The sequence below is a fragment of the Erythrolamprus reginae genome, chromosome Z (genome assembly GCF_031021105.1).
Source record: "Erythrolamprus reginae isolate rEryReg1 chromosome Z, rEryReg1.hap1, whole genome shotgun sequence".
NCBI classification, from domain to species: domain Eukaryota; kingdom Metazoa; phylum Chordata; class Lepidosauria; order Squamata; family Dipsadidae; genus Erythrolamprus; species Erythrolamprus reginae.
Window position 1 is genome coordinate 80,995,414 of NC_091963.1, and position 26,545 is coordinate 81,021,958.

A 26,545-nucleotide genomic window follows, 5' to 3' on the forward strand; every position below is an offset into this window, starting at 1 on the left:
AGGAGCCGAAGATGGGGTTTCCCCGTTGCCTGGGCAACGGGGAAACCCCATCTTCGGCTCCTCGCTGCTGCCGCGCTGCAAGCGAGCGGCAAGCGAGCAGCCGGGCGGGCGGGCGAACGGGCAAGCGGCAAGCGATTTTGGGGTTTCCCCTTTGCCTGGGCGGCGGGAAGACCCAGGGAAGGTTCCTTCGGCCGCCCAACAGCTGATCTGCTCCGCAGCGCGGCAGCAGCGAGGAGCCGAAGATGGGGTTTCCCCGTTGCCTTCCGCACCACTACATCCCGAAATATCGATTATTGCGAGGGGTCTTGGAACGGAACCCTCGCGATAATCGGGGGATCACTGTAAAGTCTTTTGCATTCAGTGTTTCCTGGATTGTTTGGAGAGTAGGTTGTGTTTGTGCTTTCTCTTTCTCTTTTTCTTTAACTAACATACTTGCAGCTGTGCTTTGATGTACGGGAGATGGTAGAGGCGACACTTGAGGTGATGTAGAAGAAGTTAAAGTTTGCTTTTTGATAGTCTTTGTAAATGTGGATGTACTCGACATCCAAGTTGTTTCTCTAGATGGTACTCTTCTGTAATATTTTCTGGTACTTTTAATATATTTGATAGTGATTTATAATTTTGTTTCCCCCCCCCCTTTTTTTAAAAAGGAAAACTCCATTAAACTCCAACCCAATCAAACTTTGCTACCTATATTTAATTTTTTTAAAAGTTTTTAATTTCAAAGTACCAAGAGAACAATTATACAGTGATCCCTCGATTTTCGCGGGTTCAAACTTCGCGAAACGGCTATACCATGGTTTTTCAAAAAATATTAATTAAAAAATACTCCGCGGTTTTTTTTCTATACCACGGTTTTTCCCACCCAATGACGTCATATGTCATCACCAAGAGTCACTTCTCTCTCTCTTTCTCTTTCTTTCCTGTCATTCTCTGCTTCAATCATTTTCTTATTTCTCTTTTTCTCTCCCTTTTTCTATAATTTTTCTCTCTTTCTCTACCTTCCACTCTCCCCCCTCTTTCTCTCTCTCTCTTTCTCCCTCTCTCTCTCCCTCTCTGTGAGGCCGGCAAAGATTGCTTTGAATGTCGGCTGTCCCCGCCCCCCAGCGCCTCCGGCCCCCTCACCGCTACCGCCTGCCCGCCCGATCCACCCCTCTCACTGGCTTTCTTGGGACACGGGTCCTCCTGCAGCAGCGCTGGCGGCTACGGCTTCTCATCCTCTTCATTCGGCCGGTAGCTGCTCTGAGCGCTTTGAGAACGCCTGCCCCACCTCTCCTGCAGCCCCCTTGCTGATAGCTGGGACGAAAGCGCTCTCAGCTAAGGGACTGTGAGGGGGCAGGGCGGGCATTCTCAAAGCGCTCAGAGTGGCTACCGGCCGAATGAAGAGGATGAGAAGCCGTAGCCGCCAGCGCTGCTGCAGGAGGACCTGTGTCCCAAGAAAGCCAGTGAGAGGGGTGGATCGGGCGAGCGGGCGGTAGCGGCGAGGGGGCCGGAGGCGCTGGGGGGGGTGGGGGCAGCCGACATTCAAAGCAATCTTTGCCGACCTCCGAACTTTCGTCGCTCCCCGCCCTAATTTCAAGCCCGGCTCCTTGAAAAAGGGTGAGTGGGGGTAGTTTTTGGCTGTCCATAGCCAAAAATGGTGTTTTTACTTCCGCACCGCTATTTTGTGGAAATTCGACTTTCGCGGGCAGTCTTGGAACGTAACCCCCATGAAAATCGAGGGAACACTGTATATCCAGAATAAAAAAATAAAATAAAGACTGAAAATTCATTTATGTATTACCACCTTTAGACAAAGAGAGAAAGAAAAAATGAAAAAAAGCACTATTGTATCCAATTAACCTTCTTTGTACGTTAACAAAAATATAGACTTAGTTCTTATTTTTAAAACAATGTAAATACTGGTAATCACAAATTTATCTTTAATCTATTTTAAAATAATAATGTATAATTTTAAATCAATATATCAAAAGGAAGCTTATTTTAATATTCACTCTTACAAAAGGAGGAGATTATTCTCAATTACCTAAAACTAATTTTCAATATATAATTCGTAATGATAGGTATAATAAGTACAGTGGTACCTCGAGATATGAGTTTAATTCGTTCCGGACCTGGGCTCTTAAGTCGAGCAGCTCTTATCTCGAACGACTTTTCCCCATAGGAATTAATGTAAATAATTTTAATTGGTTCCAGCCCTCAAAAAACTCACAAAGTTAGTCTAAATTATGCAGAAAGACATGTTTTTAATGAAGAAATGTACATGTACATATAAATGAATAATGAAGTTTCTTTCACTTAACTTGTAAACTTTCTTAAACTTTTAAATTTACATATGTTCAACTTCTCTGCCACCCAATCCTGTAGGACAGAGGTCCCCAACCCTTTTTGCACCAGGGACCGTCTTTAAGCGATCAAGAGAGGAATGGGTGAATGAATGGACGGAGGGTGGGAAGGAAGGAAGGAAAGAGGGAAGGGACAGGAACAGAGGAAGGAAGCAAGGAAACTTATGAAAGGGGAGAGTAAGAGAGGAATGAGTGAAGGGAGGGAGGGAGGGAAGAAGGTGGGAAGGAGAAAGAAAAGAAGAAATAGAGGAAGGGAAGGTAAAAGAGAGAAAGAAAAAGAGCAAGAAAGAAAGCAAGAAAGAAAGAAAGAAAGAAAGGGGGAAGGGACAGGAACAGAGGAAGGAAGCAAGGAAACTTATGAAAGGGGAGAGTAAGAGAGGAATGAGTGAAGGGAGGGAGGGAGGGAAGAAGGTGGGAAGGAGAAAGAAGAAATAGAGGAAGGGAAGGTAAAAGAGAGAAAGAAAAAGAGCAAGAAAGAAAGCTGCAAGCACCCCCCCGAGCCCCCCAGGCCGGCTGCAACCTTTTAAAACACGCGCGCCGCTTCGCAGCTGTCTCCTGAAGCCGAACACGGAAGTTAGCGTTTGGCTTCAGGAGACAGCTCCTTGGCGCTTGTATCTCGAATTTGGGCTTGTAAGTAGAACAAAAATATCTCTCCCCTCCCAGCTCTTATCTCGAGTTGCTCTTAAGTAGAGCAGCTCTTATGTCGGGGTTCCACTGTATATAAAATTACTAGGTGAAAGAAAAAAGAAAAAAAGAAATAACAAAAAGGAAACAGGAAAGAAAAAAGAAATAACCAAAGATAAGGAAGGAGAAAAGGGCTTTTAATCAATGTTAAAACTAATTTTAAAAAGTTTAAGTTGATTATATTACTTCTATTAAAAAAAATTCACATAAATAAAGCTTATTAGCTACACTTTAAAAGTTTTTTTTTTAAAGAAAAAGGCACCACACCAGGGGAGGGGAGGAAGGGTCAAAAATTAGCAATTCATTATTTCAATTAATCTTATATCAAAATATCTATAAATATAGTCAATACCTAGGGGAAAAAAGGGAAAGAAGAGAGAAAAGGGAGAAAAAGCACCAATAGTATATTTATAATTTTCAATCAGATGTAGAAGTCTTTGTTGATTGAAGTTTTAAATTTATAGTTCTTTACAGTTCTTTTACAGTTCTCTTCTAAAATCCAGGATCCAAAATATTTCAGAAAGTCAATTTAGTCCAAGTTAATTTTGTTTAATAATCCAATAATCCAATAATAGTTCCAAATCTAGTCCAGTCACGAGGCCAAAATGTCTTTATATGTTGATTAGTTCTTGGGAGCGCTCTACAATGATTATAATCCAATAGCTTAGTCCAGTAATGTTTTTTAAAAAAATAATTGTAATCCAGTTTCAAATTTAAACTTTTGTAGTAGATCCTTTCAAGCGATGAAATGAAAAGAGAAAGAAAAAAAAATATTTCCCCCTTGCAGCAAATTCCACAAGAAACCCGAAGATCCAACGGCAGCAAAACCAATCAAACAATGCAGCTCTTCTTTAAATAATTCGCCAGTCTCAATTGCAAAAAGTCACATAGAAGATTTTCCTTTACTTTTATTTCACTTTCGAAATAGAAGCCATGAAGCGTAATCCCTCCGCAGATAATATGGAAAAGTAGTGCCCAGGATTTGACGTTATACTAAACTTTCTGGAATTCAAATCTTTGTTGAATCTTTGTTAAATCACACCTCCTAACATCTTCTTCCAAAATATAAATTTATATCCAGTCCCGATCTTAAGAATCAAGTCAAATTCAATTTTTAAGTTTAGTTCGGTGTGAAAAGAAAAGAAAAGAAAAGAAAAGTAGTTCCGGACGAATAGTCTTTTTCGGCCCCAGGATATGATTTTTCTTTTTAAAACTTTCTTTTTTCGCCTTATTATTTTAAAAGTTCAACTTAATCAATTTTTTCAAGCTTATCATATAGCAAACTTATACCTTAAAATCTTCCTTTCTCTTTTGTGTTCTCTTTCTGCTTTAACGGCTTATTTCGGTGTTTTAGTTCTTCTTCTTATTTCCTCACTTCCCACTGGTAAGGACGGATCGTAATGGCCGGATCCTCGAAGGTACGAGGATCGGTTCTCCCTTCTCCAAAGCTGCGGGGCGATCCCTTGCCTCCAGAGCTTCGGTGGTAGCTCCTCGGGTTCAGGGAAGCCCCCTGTTCTGAGGACGAGCCATCCAGGCCTGAACCAACCACAAATGCGACCTTTGGAGGGGTAGGAGTCTCAGGGACAGAGCCCTGCCCCAGAGCCTCCGCTGCGATCCCGGACCAACCCAGAAGTCGCTCTTCATAATATTCTAATGTGTTTATTATTATCCTCAAATTGTCTCTAATTTGTCTCTTGGGGAGAAAACCATTTTGATCTCAATGTATTAATTGATTCATTTTTAAAAAATTCTTGTTGCATAGATTGTAATAAATATTTTGTAGTCCATGTTTACTAGGGATATGGGTCTATAATTATGGACATCGGTCTATAATTATGTTTCTGACCATGTTTGGGGTATCTTTGCCTCTTGGGCTATTTGATTGTAAATTTCCAACATATTATTTTCTAATATTTTTATTTCTTGTTTGTATAATTCTGCTGGTATACATAGAAACATAGAAACATAGAAGACTGACGGCAGAAAAAGACCTCATGGTCCATCTAGTCTGCCCTTATACTATTTTCTGTATTTTATCTTAGGATGGATATATGTTTATCCTAGGCATGTTTAAATTCAGTTACTGTGGATTTAACAACCACGTCTGCTGGAAGTTTGTTCCAAGGATCTACTACTCTTTCAGTAAAATAATATTCTCTCATTTTGCCTTTGATCTTTCCCCCAACTAACTTCAGATTGTGTCCCCTTGTTCTTGTGTTCACTTTCCTATTAAAAACACTTCCTTCCTGAACCTTATTTAACCCTTTAACATATTTAAATGTTTCGATCATGCCCCCCCTTTTCCTTCTGTCTTCCAGAATATACAGATTTAGTTCATTAAGTCTTTCCTGATACGTTTTATACTTAAGACCTTCCACCATTCTTGTAGCCCGTCTTTGGACCCGTTCAATTTTGTCAATATCTTTTTGTAGGTGGTATCCAGAACTGAACACAGTACTCCAAATGTGGTCTCACCAGCGCTCTATATAAGGGGATCACAATCTCCCTCTTCCTGCTTGTTATACCTCTAGCTATGCAGCCAAGCATCCTACTTGCTTTTCCTACCGCCTGACCACAATGCTCACCCATTTTGAGACTGTCAGAAATCACTACCCCTAAATCCTTGTCTTCTGAAGTTTTTGCTAACACAGAACTGCCAATGCAATATTCAGATTGAGGATTCCTTTTCCCCAAGTGCATTATTTTACATTTGGAAACATTAAACTGCAGTTTCCATTGCTTTGACCATTTATCTAGTAAGGCTAAATCATTTACCATATTACAGACCCCTCCAGGAATATCAACCCTATTGCACACTTTAGAGTCATCGGCAAATAGGCAAACCTTCCCTACCAAACCTTCCCCTATGTCACTCACAAATATATTAAAAAGAATAGGATCCAGAACAGACCCTTGTGGCACACCGCTTGTAACCTGTCTCTGCTCAGAATACTTGCCATTAACAGTAACTCTCTGATGTCTATGCTTCAGCCAGCTTGAAATCCAGTGAACTATCCAGGGATTAAGTCCAATCTTCACTAATTTATCTATCAGCTCTTTATGTTGAACCGTATCAAAAGCTTTGCTGAAGTCCAGATAGGCAATATCCACGGCACCACCTTGATCCAACACCTTTGTGACATAGTCAAAGAAATCAATGAGATTAGTCTGACATGATTTGCCTTCAGTAAAGCCATGCTGATTTGGGTCCAATAAGTTATTGTTTTTTTAGGTGCTGATTTATCCTCTTTTTGAGTAGAGTCTCCATCATTTTAACTACAACTGATGTCAAGCTAACTGGCCTGTAGTTACCAGCTTCTTCTCTACTGCCCTTCTTGTGGATAGGCACAACACTGGCCATTCTCCAATCCTCAGGAACATCTCCTGTTAACAGGGATTGGTTAAACAAATCAGTCAGGGTGGTAGCAATGACAGATCTGAGTTCTTTAAGAACTCTGGGGTGGATGCCATCTGGACCTATTGCCTTATTTATCTTTAATCGTTCAAGTTCTTCTAAGACATTGGCTTCTAAGATCACTGGAGCTAATCCGTACAGCTGGAAGCAATGCTATATCCCTCTATAGTATTATTTTGTAGGGTGTCTTTTGAGAAAACTGAACAGAAGTAGCTATTGAAATGGTCAGCGATCTCCTTATTCCCATCAATGCCTGTATTATTCCCGGTACTAAGCTTTGTGATGCTGCAGTTTTTCTTCTTCCTATCACTAATATATCTGAAGAAGGTTTTATCCTCCTTCTTTACAGATTTTGCAATTTCTTCCTCTTTTGAGGCTTTTGAGGCTTTATATTATCTGTTTCGCCTCCTTCTGTCTCATTTATACACCTCTCTATCAGCTATACTTCCAGACTCTTTATACCTCCTATAGGCAGCCTTTTTTTCATTGACTATAGCCCTTACATCATTGCTAAACCATAGTGGTTTCTTCTTCCTTTTACCTTTAGTTATTTGCTTTACATAAAGTCTTGTGGCTTTTAAGATGGCCTTTTTTAATACAGTCCACTGGGTGCTCGCTCCTGCCATTTTATCCCTCCCCTTTAATTCATTATTTAAATATTCCCCCATTGCATTAAAATTTGTTTTTCTGAAATCCAATATTTTGGTTGCAGTATAGGATTGCTCACAATCAGTTTTTACATCAAACCACAAACATAGATGGTCACTGCAACCTAAATTTTCTCCCACCTTGACCTCTGAAACCCAATTCCCATTCGTAAAAACTAAATCTAGAATATTCTCCCCTCTAGTTGGTGTCTTAACTAGCTGTGCCAGAGCTGCTCCTGTAAAGGCCTCTACTATATTCTTACTTTTACATGTAAGGGCACTGGGGATATTCCAGTCAACATCAGGCATGTTGAAATCACCCATAAACACAATATCTCCCTTTACTGCCATTAGGGTAATTTCATCCACCATTTGTTGTCATGTTCCTCAGATTGCCCTGGAGGCCTATAGATCACCCCAATTCTAATGACAGAACCGTCTTTATTTTGCATGCAAATCCAGAGGGTCTCCAGATCTTTACATGTATTTTGAATTAGTATTGTTTTTAGACTTTCTTTAACATAAATGGCTACTCCACCTCCCCTTCTCTCTATTCTATCCTTCCTATACAGTGTATATCCTGGTATGGATATTTCCCATTCATTAGAATCCTTAAACCATGTCTCAGTTATGGCAACCAGATCCAGATTATCTCTAGATATTATGGCCATTAACTCACAGAGCTTGTTGCTCAAGCTTCGAGCATTCGTGCACATTGCCCGAAGAACATTATTTTCATTATTAGTTTGCCCCTTATCATCAACAACTACATCTATTTTATTTACAGCTCCCTATTCAAAAGCTTCCAGAAACTGATTTATCCTCATTGGTCGGGGACAGAAATCACCCACATCTGTTACATCTCTGTCCCCTTTACCTAGTTTAAATGCCTGTCCAAAAAAGTTCTGAATTCCTCACCGAGCACCTGGGTACCTCTGTATGATGGATGCAAACCATCCCTCTTAAACAACTCCCTATTAGACCACCTACTGACATCATGACTTACATAGCCAAAACCTTCAGCTTTACACCACTGCCTTGTATGCCTTGTATACCATCCAGCGTTTCCCGTAAGTTGCGTGGGAGCGCATGCGCCCCCCAAAATACCCCCCGCGCACCCTTTTTCCATGGGTGTGCGCTCCCCATCCCCCTGCCAGCCCGTGGGGGGGGGCAGGGGGGAGGTGCGGCAGTAGGAGGAAAGGGAGCCGCGGCTGCCCCGTCTCCCCACAGGGCCTCCGGCCAAACGCGCCCCTGGCTTCTCGGCCCTGCCCCCCCACCCCCCCGATCCGCCCCCTCTCCTCTTACGCCGCCTCCTGCCTTGGGGCGCGACTCCTCCCATGGCAGTGGCGGCTGCAGGACGAAAGCGCTGCCAGCCAAGGGGCTGAGAAAGAGGGCTTTCTCCGCTGGCTTCGGGAATGCCTGCCCCTCCCCTCTCGCAGCCCCTTCGCTGGGAGCGCTTTTGTCTCAGACTTCCAGCAAGGGGGCTGCAGTAGAGGCAGAGCAGGCGTTCCCGAAGCACTCGGAGAAAGCGCTCTCGCAGCCCCCTCACCGTCGGTGCCTCCGTTCCGGAGCTCCGCCTCACAGCTGATCACCCTGCCGCCACCCCACGGCTACTGCCCAATGCCGCTGCTGAGAGAAAGAGAGAAAGGGGGGGGAGAGAGAGATAGCAAGAGAGAGAAGAGAAAGAAAGCAATAGAGAGAAAGAAAACAAGAGAGAAAGAGAGAGAGAGATGAAAGGGGGGAGAGAGATAGCAAGAGAGAGAAGAGAAAGAAAGCAAGAGAGATAGAAAGAAAGAGTGAGAGAAAGCAATAGAGAGAGAGAAAGAAAACGAGAGAGAGAGAGAGCAAGAGGGGGAGAGAGAAAGAGAGAGAAATGACTCTTGTTTTAAAGCATATGGTAAAAAGCACCCAAATAATAACAGAGGAAAAAAACCCAGCCGTTTGTGTGTGTGTGTGTGTGTCTGTGAACTCTTGAACCATTTCCAATAGCTCACCTCTAATTGGAAATGGTTCAAGAGTTCACACACACACACACACACACAAGGGGGGAGGAGACAGGGATGGAAAAAGAGAAGATAATAATAGTAATAGATTTTGGTTTTGTTTTATTATTAATTTCTTTTAATTAAAAAAGAAGGTTTTTTTTTCTTATTTATTTATTTATTTATTTATTTATTTATTTATTTATTTATTTATTTATTTATACTTCTATGTCGCCCAGTCCCAAAGGGACTGTCGCTCAGACACTATACTTTTCCGCCCACACCGAAAAAAAATTAGAGGGAACATTGATACCATCTATACCAGTTGCTTTATTATTTTTTTGTTGTTTTGTCACTGCCTGCAATTCGACTAAGGTGATTGATCTATTTAATTCTTGCTGTTGCTCTTCTGTTAATATTTTCATATTTGATTATTCAATATACTTTTCTATTTCTTCCTTTTTTACTTCTTCATACGTGTATAATTTCTTATAGAATTGTACTGCTATTCTTTTCTTTTCTTCTTTATCATATTTTATAATACCTTGTTCATCTTCCAATCTGTCTATGAATTTTTTTCTTTTTGTTTTCTTAATTTGTGAGCTAGCCATCTACCTGGTTTATTGGCTTGCTCAAAATATACTTGTTTGCCTGCTCTAATTTTATCTTCCATTTCTTCCTGATGTAAAAGATTAATTGCATGTATAATTTGATATTTTTTTCTCCTTAGTTTTTTTGCTTTTTGGATTTAGTTGTAATTCCATTTCTATTTGTTTTAGTTCTTGTTCCTTAGCTTTTGTACATTTTCCTTTAATGTTTGTTGCACATCTACTATTGTTTTGTCAATTCCTTTAACCTTATCTTTGACTTCTCCCATCTCTGTCTTTAATTCTTCATGTTGTTTTTTGGCTTCTTCTCTGTTGTTTTCTAGTGCTTTTGTCATTGTGTCTTGTAGTTGTAGAAGCTGGAAATAGGCAGCCTTCATGATTGGTGTAATCCTGTTAGATTTACTAATGTTACTTTGTCTTTTTCCTCTTGTTTGAAGTTTTATTTAGTTCACAGTGGAAAAGTGTCATTGCCAGTATACCAAACCCAAAAACTGAGCAAACAATGTTACTGTTGAATAATGTTGGAAAAGAGGCTCTAAAAGAATTTGAGCTGGAATTCCAGAAAGGTGAAAGCAGAATAACAAAACTTAAAGGAATGGTGTTTGGAAATCCCACAGAAGAAGAAAATGGGGGTTAAGGTAAAGGTTTTCCTGTTACAAGGGTACTGACATAGTTTACCAATTCATGCTTACTTAACTTATATAAAAAACTTTAAATTTTAAAAATGTCTTCTTTCAATCCCTCATTTTCTTCTTCTATGGGATTTCCAAACACCATTCCTTTAAGTTTTGTTATTCTGCTTTCACCTTTCTGGAATTCCAGCTCAAATTCTTTCAGAGCCTCTTTTCCAACATTATTCAACAGTAACATTGTTTGCTCAGTTTTTGGGTTTGGTATACTGGCAATGACACTTTCCCACTGTGAACGAAATAAAACTTCAAACAAGAGGAAAAAGACAAAGTAACATTAGTAAATCTAACAGGATTACACCAATCATGAAGGCTGCCTGTTTCCAGCTTCTAAATATACCCCCCCCCCAAAAAAAATTCTTCCTCATCCAATAACCCAGTCCACCTTTGTATCGGTACATGTATGATTCTCTTCAAATCTACGGTTAAATCAGCTACCACCTTCCCCACAGTATTTATCTGCAAACAACAGTTGGTCAAATTAAAATTTTCATATACACCTCTTTCAGTGGCTAACAGATAATTCAATGCAAGCCTATTCTGATAAAACACTGTCTGCAGTTTATCTTGCTCAGTTGCTATAGCATTCAAGGCTGCATCTTTCCATTACTGCTTGTAACCTTATAATCCTGTTGAGCATATAGATTGGAGTCCAGTATCTCCAACTTCCATCCTCAGCCCAACTCGTAGAATCGAAATAGGTGATGATTTGTTCCGGGTGCCATTCATCCTTTGCCCATTGACCAACTTGTAACACTCCAATTCCAGTGTTGTCACTACTTTTTACTTTGGTTCCTCTCCATTTCATCGTAGACTAGTACATATAAATTCTGTTCGTTTCTCAGAGATATTAAAAAGAAAGATGGTTTAATCCAGCTTAACACACAGGTTCCAGTCCTGTTAGTAGGCAAATATTCATATTCCGCATTCCCACAAATCCAATTCATGCCTTTTGATGTACAGTGATCCCTCGAGTATCGCGAGGGTTACGTTCCAAGACCCCTCGCGATACTCGGTTTTTCGCGATATAGTGGTGTGGAAGTAAAAACACCATCTGCGCATGCGCACCCTTTTTCCATGGCCGCGCATGCACAGATGGTGGAGTTTGCGTGGGCGGCGGGGAAGACCCAGGAAAGGTTTCTTCGGCCACCCAGCAGCTGATCTGCTCGGCAGCGCCGCAGCAGCGAGGAGCCGAAGATCGGGGTTTCCCCCTTTGCGTGGGCGGCGGGGAAGACCCAGGGAAGGTTTCTTCGGCCGCCCAGCAGCTGATCTGCTTGGCAGCGCCGCAGCAGTGAGGAGCCGAAGATCGGGGTTTCCCCGCCGCCCACGCAAAGGGGAAACCCCGATCTTTGGCTCCTCGCTGCTGCCGCGCTGCCAAGCAGATCAGCTGCTGGGCGGCCGAAGAAACCTTCCCTGGGTCTTCCCCGCCGCCCACGCAAAGGGGAAACCTTGATCTTCGGCTCCTCGCTGCTGCCCGCCCGCCGCTCGCCCGCCCGCCCGCCGCACGAGAGCAAGAGGGGGAGAGATAGAGAAAGAGAGAGAAGGAAAGAAAGAGATGAGAGAGGGAGGAAGAGAGTGTGAGAGAGGAAGAAGCAAGATAGAGAAAGAGGGAGAGAAAGAAAGATGAGAAAGGAAGAGAGTGATGTCATCGGGTGAGAAAAATCGCGATGTAGCGTTTCGCGAAGATCGAGATCGCGAAAATCGAGGGATCACTGTAGTCCAATTTTCATTACTACTATTTGTTAAAATTCCTATGTAATTATGAGGAAGGACCGTTGAACTTACCTGAACGGTCTTCTCGATGCACTGCAAGGAGAGTCCAACATGGGTAATTCTACAGTCTGATTGGTAGGGACTGAGTTTAATTTAAATATTAGCCAGGCACCGCCCCCTAGCCCTCCAGTCTAATATGAACGAAGGAGCAGTAATTTAAAACAAATCAATTTATTGAACCATAAAATTCAAATCCACTTCCAACAAGAACCTCAACCAACTGAGACCCTGGTCCCAAAGCCGGGCGGGTTTGGACTCTCCTTGCAGTGCATCGAGAAGACCGTTCAGGTAAGTTCAACGGTCCTTCTCCAATGCACTTGCAAGGAGAGTCCAACATGGGATATACCCAAGTTACCGTTAAAGGGAGGGAGAAGGCTGGACCAGGGGCGCTGAGAAGGAACAAACCCCCTGTAAAACCCTCCTCCCAAACGCAGCTTCCGAAGAAGCAAAGGAGTCAATTCTGTAGTGCTTAATGAATGTGGACGGAGCGGCCCACGTTGCCGCCCTGCAGATGTCCTCTAACGAAGCCTGCGTCCTCCAGGACGAAGACGTGGCAGCACTACGGGTAGAATGCACTGTTATCCCCTGTGGGATGGCTGTGTTCTTAGTCCTGTATGCCTCCGATATGCAGTCTCTCAGCCATCGACTGATTGTTTGAGACGATACCTTACGACCCATGGCACTGGTCGAGAAAGACACAAACAAGGCTTCCGAAACTCTGAACGTCTGAGTTCTGCACACATAGATCTTTAAAGCGCGTCTCACGTCAAGCTTGTGCCACCTCAGTTCCGAAGGGTGAGTTCCATGAGTACAGAAGTCAGGAACTACAATGTCTTGAGACCTATGAAAGGTGGAATTAATCTTAGGCATGAAGGCCGGGTCCAATCTCAACACAACTCTATCAGGATAGAATTGACAGAGATCCTGTCTGGTTGACAAAGCTGAGATCTCGGACACCCTCCTGGCCGACGTAATGGCCACCAAGAAAGCAGTCTTGATGGTCAAGAACCTTAAGGAAATCTGGCGAATAGGCTCGAAAGGAGGGCCTGTCAGAGCGTGAAGAACCAGAGGCAGATCCCACGATGGAAACCGAGGAACAGTGGGGGGCTTAATATTGGCTGCCCCTCTTAGGAAGTTCCTGACCCAAGGATGTCGTGCAAGGGGTCGGTAATGATCTTTGTCTAAAATGGTCGATAACGCAGCCACATGGCGCCTAAGTGTATTGGGTGCAAGGCCCTTCTCCAGACCTGATTGTAAGAAGGACAAGACCACTAGAACCGACGCCCCCCTGTGGGTCTATCTGTCGCTGCTCGCAAAAGGTACAGAAGGCCGCCCAGGTGGTTTGATAGATCCTTCTAGTAGAGGGCCTACGGGCAGCTAGCATGGTGTCTATGACCGTGTCAGGCACGAGCTGGTTTTTTAGATGGAACCGCTCAAGTGCCACACGGTCAGTTGCCACCACTGGGGCTCCGGATGGACCATTGTCCCCTGGTTCAGTGATATCCGATGGTCGGGAATCCTCCAGTAGGGTGACATCGAGAGCTCTGCGAGATCGGCAAACCAGCTGCGTCGAGGCCAGAACGGAGCCAACAGCAGCACCTCCGCCCTTTCCTCTAGTATCTTCCGGATCACCTTCGGTATTATGGTGACAGGCCGAAAGGCGTAGAGCAGACCGGGTGGCCACCTCTGGCGTAACGCATTCACTCCCTCCGCCCCTGGGGAGGGGAAGCGTGAGAGGAAGCGGGGAAGCTGAGTATTGGAGCAGGTGGCGAAAAGATCCATAACTGGACTCCCAAACCGCCCGACAATCTCCTGGAAGAGTGTGGGGTCCAGGCGCCACTCCCCTGGATCCAGAGTCTCCCGACTTAACCAGTCCGCACATACATTTTCCACCCCCGAAATGTGCTCCGCAGACAGAGAGGCTAAATTGGCCTCCGCCCATGTTAGCAGGGACTCGGACTCCCTCATTAATCACCGCGACCGTGTTCCCCCCTGTCTGTTTATATGTGAACGTGTCAAGACATTGTCCGTCATAATTAAAACATGCTGACCTCTCACCAAGTGGGTGAAGCTCTTAAGGGCCAGCGAGACCGCCCGCAGCTCCAAACGATTGATGTTGCAGTCCAGTAAGTCGCCTGGCTCCCAGAGACCCTGGGCCATTTGAGAGGAAGCGTGGGCTCCCCACCCCGTCAAACTGGCGTCCGTCGTTACCGTGAGAAGATCCTTCTGTAGGAATGAGGAACCTCTTCCTAATGCTGGGGAAACCCACCAGTGGAGGGACCTGCGCACTCTGGTGTTGAGGAACACTTTCCTGTGAAGATGGCTGGACTTCTCCCTCTGAAACGGGAGCAGGAACCACTGAAGCAGACGCAAATGATGCCTTGCCCATGGTAAGATGTCTATGCACGACACCAGAGTCCCTAAGAACTTTGACAAGAAGGAAAGACGAGGGTATCGCTGCTTGTCCAGGTCTCGTAGTAGTTTCCGGATGGAGGGCTGTCTCTCTTGGGACAGAAACACCATCCCCAGGGTTGAATCTATGGTAGTTCCAAGGTGGGCCAGACGTGTCGTAGGCGTTAGATGGCTCTTTTCCCAGTTTACTGTGAACCCGTGAGCCTGGAGAGTCCGGATGGTCAGGCGGAGATCTCGGTACACCTGCTCCGTTGTCCTTGCCAGAATGACGATGTCGTCGAGGTACGCCATCAGGCGTACCGATCGTTGTCTTAGACAGGCCGTGAGGACGTCCAACAACTTCGTGAACGTCCTCGGCGCCGAAGAAAGTCCGAAGGGCATTGCCCTGTATTGAAAGTGATTGTCCCCCAGACTGAATCGTGGAAACTGTCTGTGTGATGGAAAAATGGGGACATGGAGATAAGCCTCCTTGTGGTCGATGGAAGTCAATACATCCCTGTGCCGAACAGAAGCGAGGATAGACCTGAGCGAGTGCATCTTGAACCTCCGGTACTTGATGTAGAGGTTCAGTTGCCGAAGGTTTAAGATCAGTCTGACTCCTCCGGACGACTTTGGGACAAGGAACACCACAGAGTAAAACCCCTTGTCCCGTTGGTCTGGGGGGACCTCCTCTATGGCCCCTATTTCCAAAAGATGCGAGACCTCTTGGTACAAGAGGGATCTTTTCTGAGGCTCTGAAGGAACAGGGCATGGGAGAAAGCGCTGAGGTGGAGGGCGAAAAAACTCGAGCCTTAGTCCCTGAGCCACTGTTGTTATTGCCCAAGCGTCCGATGACGTGGACTCCCAGCGGCTTGCGAAATGCGCCAGCCTGCCGCCCAACAGAAAGGAAATCAGAGAGTCACTTGCCCTTTCTGAAGCCACGATTGGCTCCCCTGAATGGACGACGGCCCTGGTAGGATCTGTTGCGGTCCTGTCGGGTCTGAAAAATCCCTGATTAAAAGAGCCCTGGAAATACGGCCTCGACTGGGTAGAGGTTGAGGCGGGCTCTGCCCGAAAGGGCTGGCGTCTCTGATAAGGTGTAAAACGCCTAGTCTCTTATTTGACTGCGGCATTACTTTCTTTTTGTCCTTGTCCTCTATTAATACGTCATCGAGGACCTCTCCAAAGAGTTTCTTACCCGTAAATGGGGAAGAGGCCAGGGACCACTTCGATTTCACGTCCGCCTGCCAGTGGCGGAGCCATATGAGACGGCGAGAGGACACCGATGAGGCCATGCCCTAGCCGCGAACTTGGCAGCGTTTGCCGTAGCGTCAGCAGAAAATTCCGTGGCCGCCAAAAGTTTGTTGAGATCTTGCCGGAGGCGTCCGTCCTCCGGATTCACTCTCGACTGGATCTCCTGAATCCAGAGGAGGGTGGCCCTGTTAAAAAACGAGGCTGCAGAGACGGCCCGAATGGCCCAAGCTGCCATCTGGTGAGTCTTTTGGACTATGTTCTCAGCCCTTTTGTCTTCGGCCTTCAGACCCTCTTGGGATTCGGACGGGAGCAGCGCATTGGAGACAAGACTTGTGATGGGCTTGTCCACTGACGGGAAGGCCAGCAGGTCCTCCATTTGCTGATCAAAAGAATAAAATTTACGGTCCAGGACAGATGGACCCTGAGCTGCTGCCGGGTTCTCCCAAGGGCGTTGGATAGTCTCGAGGAACATCTGTGAAGAAGGGATACACACAGTCTCTGGCCTTGGAAGAACAAAGAGGCCTCCCGTGGAAGGGGCCGTAGCTGAGGCTTCTGCTTGTCTCCCCTCACCTGCTTGATCAATAGTCAATTTGGCGTTGTTGAGCAAGACCTTGTAGAGGGAAGACTTGAACAGGCCAGTGAATGAAGGCTGCTCCGGCTGTTGCTCGTCGCCGGACAGATCATCGTCATGGTCACTGAAATTGTCCCTGGGGGATCCTTCCTCCTCCATAGAATCAGCCAACGAATGTGTGGCTGGGGCTATCCATGGGTCCCTGAGCCTCAACGGTGGTGGCCCCACCGGCTGCTGATGCTGGAGTGCCCCAGTTGTAAGGCTCTGGGAGTACGCACTAGTGATTAACTCCTGAAGGGCCTGAGGCATGCTCTGCCAGGTATCTTGACAGCTGCGCAGACCCGCCGCAGTTGGAGTAAAAGTGGCTGATTGCGCTTGGCCATAGGTCGAATGAGCAGAGGCCTGAGGTGGAGGATAGATTCCAGGCCACCCGGAGGGCTGTCTTGTATATGCGTAGGCCTCAAGAGCCGGGCCAGGAGCCAGCTGTGCAGGGCGCTCTGGAGACCAGTCCTTCTCTGAAGCCGAGCCTGCTACCCCTGGTGTAATCACGGGGGAGGCTGGCAGAGGAATGGGCCCAAAAGACAAAGTTGATAAGGAGGCCTGTTTTTGAGTCGCCTCCAATTTCTTCTCAAGGGCCCTGATACGTTTTTCTGCCTCCTTCAGCGAGGCAGCTTGAGAAGCCTTAGCCCTCTGGCTCTTCTCCTTGGGGGTATCAGGCTTGTTCAGGACAATAGCCTCCTCCCCTGAATGGGCCGGTGTTTCTGCCATCACTAGATCTGTTCTTTGACACTCACGATTGCTTGAGAGGAATCAGTAAAACCGCTCAGGCAGGCATGCCAGAAGAAGCAGCAATGACCAACGGTCTTTTCTCCCTGGCACCTGCTGCGGTTGCGTGTCACTGGGCAGATTTGCTTAAACATCGGCCCTCTGAGCCTGACGTCACTCCTAGGCCCTTCATAGGCTGCGTCACGGTTGCCATAGCAACCGCTGAAACTCACGCCGAGTGCCGGCCTCCTGCGGCTCAGTTTAATAGCTGCCGCTTTGTTGCTATGGAAACGGGCAAGAAGCTCTTCCTCGTTCCCGCCCGATCTCCCCTCCAAAATGGCCGCCGCTCCTAGCTGAGGCAATCGCCGAAGATTTCTTTCCTCTTTGCATTGAGGTCAGAGGAGGAGAGAAGGGGGCGCTTGAGCTCCTGATGCCATCCCAGCATCTCCGCCACAGGGGGCAGGCCCCCCATAGCGTCAGTCGTATTCACACTCACCGGGCGCTACCGCGGAGGTAGGCAACCCGGGGGCTCCTTTAAAACCCACATATAAGTCTCTCTGAGAGTGGGTAAAAACAACGAGGAGCCGCAGCTTAAAGGGTTCGCCCCGCGGAGGTTAGGAACCCTATGCTGCCAACAGTGGAGCTACCCCTTGCTGTGCCTGCAAAAGAAAGAAAGGAGAAAAAATGATTAACACAAGGTAAAACTCCAAAAACTTTCTTAATTTATTCAAACCTTACAAATTAAACCTTAGTTTACACAAGAGAGAAAAACTCTGAGTCCCATTACTGCGACTGAGTTTTTTAGACTGGAGGGCTAGGGGGCGGTGCCTGGCTAATATTTAAATTAAACTCAGTCCCTACCAATCAGACTGTAGAATTACCCCTGTTGGATTCTCCTTGCAAGTGCATTGGAGAATGACAGTATAATTTGCATTACGATGCCATACTCCATTCTCCCAGTATCCAAGACACACCAAATCCCCCACATATGGACCACCTGTCTTATTTTGCTTATAACAGGCCTTACCCCCCAAAATAGTTATTAAAGCCCACCTTCTTTCAGGATATTTCCCTTTTTCTTCTTCTTGTTCAATTTTTGCCATTTTACATCCTTCGTATGTCTTGTTCCCACACACTACTCTCTGTCCCTCAGGCAATTTAGGCAGCATTTTATCCATTCCAATTTTTATTAACCATCTTCTACTACTTTTTACACGTCCCTTGGTGAATTAGTGCAACCTATTCCTTACATTTTTTTCTCGTTCCTCCTTCACTTATACATTCAAATTCCGTTTATACCAGGGGTCTCAAACCCGCGGCCCATGGGCCAACTGCGGCCCTTGGGACAATAGTTTGTGGCCCCCACCTCAATATCAAAGTTTAATGTTAGTGCAGCCCGAGTTTGATACGAATAGCACTTTTCAGTTTTGTGTGCAGAGCTGAATGAACCTATCAATCATGGTGGAGTATATTGCTCTTGGAGGTGGAACATCAGCCGGGCATATTGCGAACTTGCACCATTGCCCCGGGCTCAGAAGCGGAGGCGGAAATTGCTACTCAGTCGGACAGAAAAAAAGTGGGAAAGACGCATCGGTTAAAGTTTAGCCGCTAAACACTGAAACAGTGACACCAAGTGGAATTATATATTACACAGCCCCAAACATGTCTTTTTCAAAGCCTGCAGTGAAGAGAAAGGTTGGTGATGAGCACAGACAATTTCAGGAAAAGTGGGAAGTGCAATATTTCTTTGTTGAGCACAGGGGCATCCCGACATGTCTTATTTGCACAAAGAAAGTTGCCGTGCACAAAGAATACAATTTGAAACGTCATTACACAACTAGACATGCTGAGGAGTTTGCAAAATACCAAGGAGATGAGGGAGCAAACCGGGTTGCTAATCTTAAAACACATCTATTGAGGCAACAAGATTTCTTTAAGAAAGCAAGAATGATGCAGCAGTCGAAGCTAGCTATGTGGTTAATGAGATGATTCCAAATAAGGAAAGCCATTCAAAGAAGGTGAATTTGTAAAAAAGTGCATATTACAGGCTGCAAGTATTGTATGTCCAGAAAAGAAAGGTCAGTTTAGCAACATCAGCCTTTCTGCCAACACCGTAGCAGAGCGCATTTCTGACCTGTCAATCCACATTTATGATCATCTGTGTGAGAAAGCAAAATGTTTCAGTGTATATTCCGTTACTCTTGATGAGACCACAAACATCACCGACACTGCCCAGCTCACAATCTATGTCCGTTAAATGTTAAAGAACTGTTAATACAGACATTATTATTACAGAATCTGAATAATAATAATCACATTTCTCTAGTCAGCAACTATATGTGGTTGCTTCAGTCTTCTATATTTGCTGTATTATTATTATTATCATTTTATTTATTTATTACTGATTTATTTATTTATTTTCTTATGAATTTTTCTTGTGAATTATTTTTTAACACAAAATAAGATTAAAAAATAAAGACATTTGATAACTTTGGAATGTTTTTGTAAGAGCTTTTCTTGTGGAAAACCTGATGCGGCCCAGCCTCACCCAGACTCTACCTCCAGCGGCCCTCGGGTAAATTGAGTTTGAGAACCCTGGTTTATACCATGCTCTCTTCAATGACAAGGGTGGTTAACATTCTTGTTCTTCCAGACCCTCCATTCTTACTTCACTACTTGATCACAATTCTCCACAAGTTCTCATCCAATCTCAAATCTTGGTTTCACTTGCTTTGACACATATCTATCCCATTCATACCATTGTTTTTCATTTGCCCTTTCAACAATTGTACATATACAAATAATTAATATCAAATAATTTCTTTCAATTTCCCCTCCAAAGGTTCTCTGTAGTTACCAACCTTAAAGGTAGCTTTCTAACTGGCTTAAAGGAGAACTCCTTCTTTTCCTGATCCATCAGGTCAGATCTAATTCTGGTCTGTAATTTAATTACTTCATCACAGTAATGTTATATGATCCTTCTTCTAAATCTCCTCTTAAAAACTAAGCTGGATTCAAGTTAACATCAGTCTTTAACACTAATCATTTGTTCCATAAATATTCTCTCATATTTCAGACTTTTTCAATCCATTGGCCATCTACTGGCTTTTTTTAGTTCAAGACCAAAAAGAGAGGTGCTAATTTTTTTAAATCTGTGTGTCGCACACAGACATAAAAAAAGAACAGCCTTTTTAAAATAAGTAAACAATCTTAATGAGGTATTCTAAGTTAATGCTTTGAAATATATTTGAGGCAAACTTTAGAATCAATGCTTTACTTTTAATAAATTGAGTCAGATTCAAATTCCATTCAAATGGAAGCAATTCTCATAGATCAAAACATTTACAAATGTATATGTTTAATTAAACTTTTTAAACCTCAAAAAATCTTCACAGGAATCAAATCAAATCAAAACAGTAAAAGGCTTTATGAATTGGCTGCTCATTTACTCCCCTTTCTCTGAAGCAGGGAGAAGGGCTAGTAAGGAAAAAAATCTGTTAAAAGCAAGCAGGTACACTGAAAGGGGGAAGGGGGGACTAACTCCCCCCCCCAATCATTCAAGACAAAAAAAAAGAGAACTACACCGAAACTTACAAACCAATCTACAATTATTCCAGGGACCTTTTTCACAAGCTAATGAGTTCCATTTTACACATACACACACACATCATTAATTTGCCGACCGCCAAACATATCACAATCAATGCAATCTATTCAATTCTACACATCATCATTATGTTAAATCCCCTATAAATTGCTCAACCTCTTTTCTTACTTGGAGTAAACTCAGTATCTTGGGGAGTCATTTTAGGAGGCATACTCCATTCTCCTGAAATATGTATGGAAGTCAGGAGTCTAAATCAATTGAGGTATTAATGACTGACTCACAAATTGCATTTCTGGGCTTTGTTAATTCGAAGCATTTTCAAGATGTAACTCTCCCCTTCTTGTTACTACAGAGCTCTTAACTTCTTTAACTCTGGGCCATCTGTCCCCTTTAACTCTTTAACTTCCTCAAATAAAAGTTTTAAAAACTCTCTTCTGGTTCAGATTCTGATTTTTTTCTCTCTAAACTTAAATGTTTTCATATTTGTAGGGCTAGTTATTCTTCTCAATTCTCCTGCTTCTAGTTTTTTCCCCTTACTCTGTTTTGCATTAAGTTTTTTTCTTCTTCTCCTTATCTCTATTTATATCAATTTGCTGTACCACTTAATTCATCCAAACTTTTACCAATCCATTGTTGTTTCTGCAATTTGTCTGATATCTCTTTGGTACTATTAATAACAAATTGCACCTTAGCATGGAACAGGTCTTCTGGATTGACTCCTCCATATTTTCAATAAGCTTCCTTCATTATAGTCAGGAAGTCAATTGGACTTTCAGTAGGTCCCTGCATCAAATGACTAACTTTTCTAATGTTCCTTCCATAGGGACTGCTTGTTTCATTCCTGCCATAAGGGCATCTCTCATTCTTTTCATCTTTTGTAGATCCCCTTGCACATTGTTTTCCCATGTGGGACAGACATCAGGCACCACCTCACTAGGTGGGTCCCCATTAGGACTGTCCTTTCCCACTTCTGCCGGGTTGCCTGCTTAATTAATTTCCTCCACTAATTTCATCATAGCCTCATTCTGTTTGTTTCCTGCGGCAGGGCTGTCCAAACCCGCATCTTCTTCTGGACCTCAACTTCCCTATTCACATAAACTTCTTGTGCTTTCTTCAAAAGGACATCTAGACTCAAGGCTCCCTAATTCATCTTCTGCAATTTAGTGTATGTTTCGGGGCCACAAACTGAACCTTTACATTTCCTTTGTGTTCTTCCACATCTGGGTCAATCTCTCCATATTTGTGGAAAGCTTCTTTAAGTCTCTTTAGAAACTCTATGGAGCTTTTATCTTTGTCTTGAGTAGTTTGATGAGCTCTTATGGAGTTTAGGAACAGCTATCTTTATTCCTGCAATTAAACATTCTCTCATCTGAACCATTCTTCTCCTATCGGCTGCTATATTGTTTCACCAGCTAGGGTCAGCCTCGGGGACAATGCCCCCCCCCCCCGGTTGTTGCTGGTGGTTGTAGCAGCAAATCTAATTCCACAGCACAAACTGTAGGATCTTCCATGAAGGAAGGCATTTCTTTCTTGAACATTCTTAACTCTTTCATGTTCAATAGGTCTTGGACCAGAGCTAATCAAATTTGCCCTGCATTGTCTATTTTGAACTTCCCTTAAAGGGAAGGCACTTGGCTTCATCATTTTTTATTTCAGTCTCATTGTCATTTTCATCTAGAACCAAATCAGATAATTTCCTTTGGACTGCTAAAACTATCTCTTTCTTCTTTTTCTCTCAATCTTTCTGACCTTCTTCTTAATTCAATATTTGGTGGTTGAAGTTATTTAGGTTCAGGTGTTAATTTGGGCATAGGCAGATCCTTTAGAGAGTTCTTCTTTTCTATCTTTGGGCAAGGGAGGAGCCATTGGGGTTCTGCCTCCTGGTATATTTGGGAGGCCTTTGATTGATTTCTTCCTCTGATTCGCTGTCACTATTTTCATGTCTGGCCACCATTATTTTCTCTCTCCCTTTTTGTCTCTTAGGGTACCATTCATTGGGTGCATATAAAAGGGGATAGTCCAGTCTACTTGGGAGTTTTAAATATCCAGTAGACTTCTTTTCTTCTCTACCTTGGGTTTTGCATATCTAAGTAAATTGTCTTGGTCTATTGGGTTCTGACTCCTCTGAAGGAGCCAGTAAATGGTTGCATTGTTGATTCCATAAATAGTTTACATTAAAAAAAAAGTCGACTTTGTTCAAATTTCTGTCTTCTATAATTTGGTTATATGGATAGCTATTCCATCTACTTAGACCTGTCCCTCATGGACTGTCTTTTAAGATCTTATATTAGGGGGCACTAGCCTTACCCCCTTCTTTGTATCCACTACTTCCCATCTATCTTTCTCTTTGTTCCTTCCCGCAGTACCGCTCCTCTATCTTCCTGGTAGGCTTATCCCTACTACACTCTTTATTAAAATAGCTTCCCCTTCTCCTGGCCAAGTCCCTCGGGTGATTTTGGAAACACAAGATCAGGCACTCATTTTTGCTCTGCAGATCTCTAAGAGATCCCTCAAAAGGATGTCTCACCACACATTCAGTCTTCAAAATTTTGCCTGCCCAACTTTACCCCAAAACCGCCTTGGTTTTCTCTTAAGGTGCCAGCTGTCCCGGACAATTCTGGGAATACGTTTATAAATTATTTACCTAAGTTTGTGCACAAATTTGCCAGTTTCTCGAGGGAATTTTCTCTCATTTCTCTCTGTTCTCCTTTCTCCTCCCGGTTTTAAGTTTTTCCTCTCCCTTCCTGTTTCCTTCTCCGACGTTCTTCCAACCAATTGTTTCTGGGATTACCGGAGTTCGTTGTCCTCCCCAGTCAAAGAGTCCGATCACCGAAATTGGCAAGGTCCACTGTCGGTTCCTGTTGGGAGTGGACAATCGAATCCGGATCCCACTTCTGGCACCAATTTTGTTCGCTGAAAATCTCTGAAAGAAATAATCAACCAAAGAAGGTTTCGGAGTAAGGAAACAAGGTTTATTTGGGCGCAGCAATCTCTGTACTGCCCAAAGCAGTTGGCCAAGCACAGTGTCACCCCTTTCAGGATGCACACCATACAGAAGTGAAATGCAGGTTTATATATCTTATCCAGAGACCTCCCATTCCCACCTGCTAACCTGGTGGGTGGGTTACAAAACTAATCACATTTCCTGATACGTATCCTACTATTTCCTGCCTGCCCCTCCCTTATCTTACCTTCTAGCTGCTTAACCACAAATTTCAACGGAGATACAAGGGTTGCTTAAAATTACTGACAAAGGTGCGGTTTACCAGTCCATGCTTACTTAACTTATATAAAAAATGTAAGTTTTAGAAATTTCTTCTTTCAGTGACTACGAGTTGTTGGGCCTCCTGAAAGAGGCACTCTTTTGAGATGGCTTACAATGTCCACCAGAAAAGGGAGTGACAAACCTCTGAGGTAACCTGGACCCTAACTGCTGAGGTGCTGCCTCCTGATCTCTGGAATGGCAAGAGAAACCACTGTAGGTCTCTGGAGTGTAGGCATGCGATTTGCCCAAGAGCGTCAAAACCAATCTCAGGGGAACCTTGCACTGCTGCAGTACCATAGGATAACATATCTTTAATACTGTCCTGGTGCTCCTGGGAAAGGTACATCCAACACTCCAGAGAGTCCACAATGGCTTCCAGGGGTGTCATGTGAGTACAGGGAGAGAGGCAGCTCTTCTCCATATTAATGGAGAATCCGTGGTGTCTGAGGATGTTGTTACCAGGATATCCTGCACCACTTGGTGCCTAGAGGATGACTGTATTAATACACCAAGTAACACTGGACATGCACAGGTAAATTTCTAAGGTGGGCAGCCACCACTACTAGCACTTTGGTAAAGACCATAGGGGCAGAGGTGAGACCAAACAGGAGGGCCCTGAATTGGTAATGCACACCTGCATATCAGAATCAGAGATATTGCCAATGTGGTGGCAGAATAGAAATATGCAAGTGTGCCTCTGTTAGAGCTATCGAGGGAAGGAAGTTCCCCTGTCGAATATTGCCCAGGATTGTCTGAAGTGAGTGCATTTTGAATGGCTGATAGCTGGAGATGACGGTTCAATCTTTTAAGGTCGAGAATAGCTCTCCACCCTCACCCCACCCTGAGAATTTGGGTACTATGAAGAGAATAGAGTAGAACCTCTGACATAGTTGATCCTTCAGTACCTGCTGGATGGTTTGAATGTTCAGCAGGTGTTGTATGGCATATTTCATGAGAACCTGTTTATCAGGAACTGAAGAAAAACCTTGGGGATGGGAGAGGAATTCTAGGGAGAGACCTAATCTAACTGTCTCCCTGACCCACACTTCCAATGAAATTTTCTCTCATCTATCAGCATATAGGGCCAGATTACCTCCAATGGAAGGATTGGACATTGACTCAGGGTGACAAAAGGGGTGACCTCCTCCATCCTGAAAGGGCCACTTATATTGTCTTTCCCTGCCTAGTCTGTCTGGAAGCTGCCTCTGTCTAGACCAGTGTTTCCCAACCTTTTTTGAGCCGCGGCACATTATTCATATTTTCAAAATCCTGGGGAACACTGAACGGGGGGGGGGGGGGGAATGGGGGGCTAAAAAAAAATTTGGACAAAAAAAATATCTCTTTCTCCATTTCGCTCTATTTCTCCCTTCCTCTTTCTCTCTCCTCCTTCCTTCCCCTCTCTCCATCCCTCTTTCTTTCTTCCTCTCTTTTTTGCTCTCTTTCGCTCTCCCTCCTTCCCTCCCTCTGTCTTTCTCTCTCCCTTGCTCTCTCTGCCTCTCTTGCTATCTCTCTTTCATTCTCTCGCTTTCTGTCTATCTTGCTATCTCTTTCTCTCTTTCTCTCTCTCTCTGTCTCTCTTGCTATGTCTCTTTCTTTCTCTCTCTCTCTTGCTATCTCTTTCTTTCTCTCTTTCTCTCTCTTTCTTTCTTTCTCTGTCTCTCTTTCTCGCTCTCTGTGTCTCTCTTGCTATGTCTCTTTCTTTCTTTCTCTCTCTCTCTTGCTATGTCTCTTTCTTTCTCTCTCTCTCTGTCTCTCTCTGTCTTTCTACCACGCCAACAACAGCGGCATCAGGCAGTAGCCAAGGGTGGCGGCAGAGCGGCTGACTGTGAGCGGGAGCCCTGACGGCAGCAGCTGGACGTGCTGCTGGACGCAGTATATGCTGGCGCTGCGCTGGGCATGGGGCTGGCACCTCCGGCCCAGCCAGCGAGCCAGTGCCAGCCCCGCAGCGCCAGCATGTACGTCTCCAGCAGCACGTCCAACCGCCACCGTCGGTGCCTCCACCCTGGAGCTCCCTCTCGCCGCCGCCATCTCCCCACGACTGCCTGGGGCCACTGCAGCCGGCACCCTCCCACTCCCACCGCCAGTGCCCTCCCGCCGGGCCCCAAAGGACACTTGCCGCCGAGGTCAGGGAAGCTCCAGCTGGGCGGGGCGCTGCCGATGCCTCCGACCTGGAGCTCCCACTCGCAGCTGTCCCCCGGCTACTGCCCAATGCCGCTGTTTCCGGCACTCTCCTGCTGGGCCCCAAAGAAGGAAGGCGGGGAAAAGGAGAGCTTCATTCTTCACCCCTCCTTTTTCCCGCCTTCCTTCTTTGGGGCCCAGCAGGAGAGCGCCGGAAACAGCGGCATCAGGCAGTAGCCAGGGGACAGCTGCGAGTGGCACACCGGTTGGGAAACGCTGGTCTAGACCATGCTGACCTTGAGGTCTGGGTACCCAGGCGCATGGTTAAGAGCTGCCAAGGCTATGGAGCAGAGCGGACGGAACCTTTCCTAGAGACGGTGGGCAGAACCTTTCGTTTGCCCCTGGACTCAACCAAAATCGGGTCCAAGTCC

At 44.7% G+C, this 26,545-nt stretch overlaps 1 protein-coding gene across 6 annotated transcripts in view; it reads right to left on the reverse strand.

Annotated features, from left to right (window-relative positions):
* Window positions 1–26,545, reverse strand: part of TRAK1 (trafficking kinesin protein 1) — a 709,911-nt gene that overhangs the window by 534,542 nt on the left and 148,824 nt on the right. Inside the window, exon 3 of one of the 6 annotated variants that reach the window (XM_070727389.1) lies at window positions 23,376–23,654. The exons of the other annotated variants lie outside the window; for them this stretch is intronic. Coding sequence (XP_070583490.1) covers window positions 23,376–23,424 — 49 coding nt within the window. The 5' untranslated portion in view covers window positions 23,425–23,654. The remainder of the gene's footprint in view (window positions 1–23,375; window positions 23,655–26,545) is intronic. 6 annotated transcript variants of the gene reach the window in all.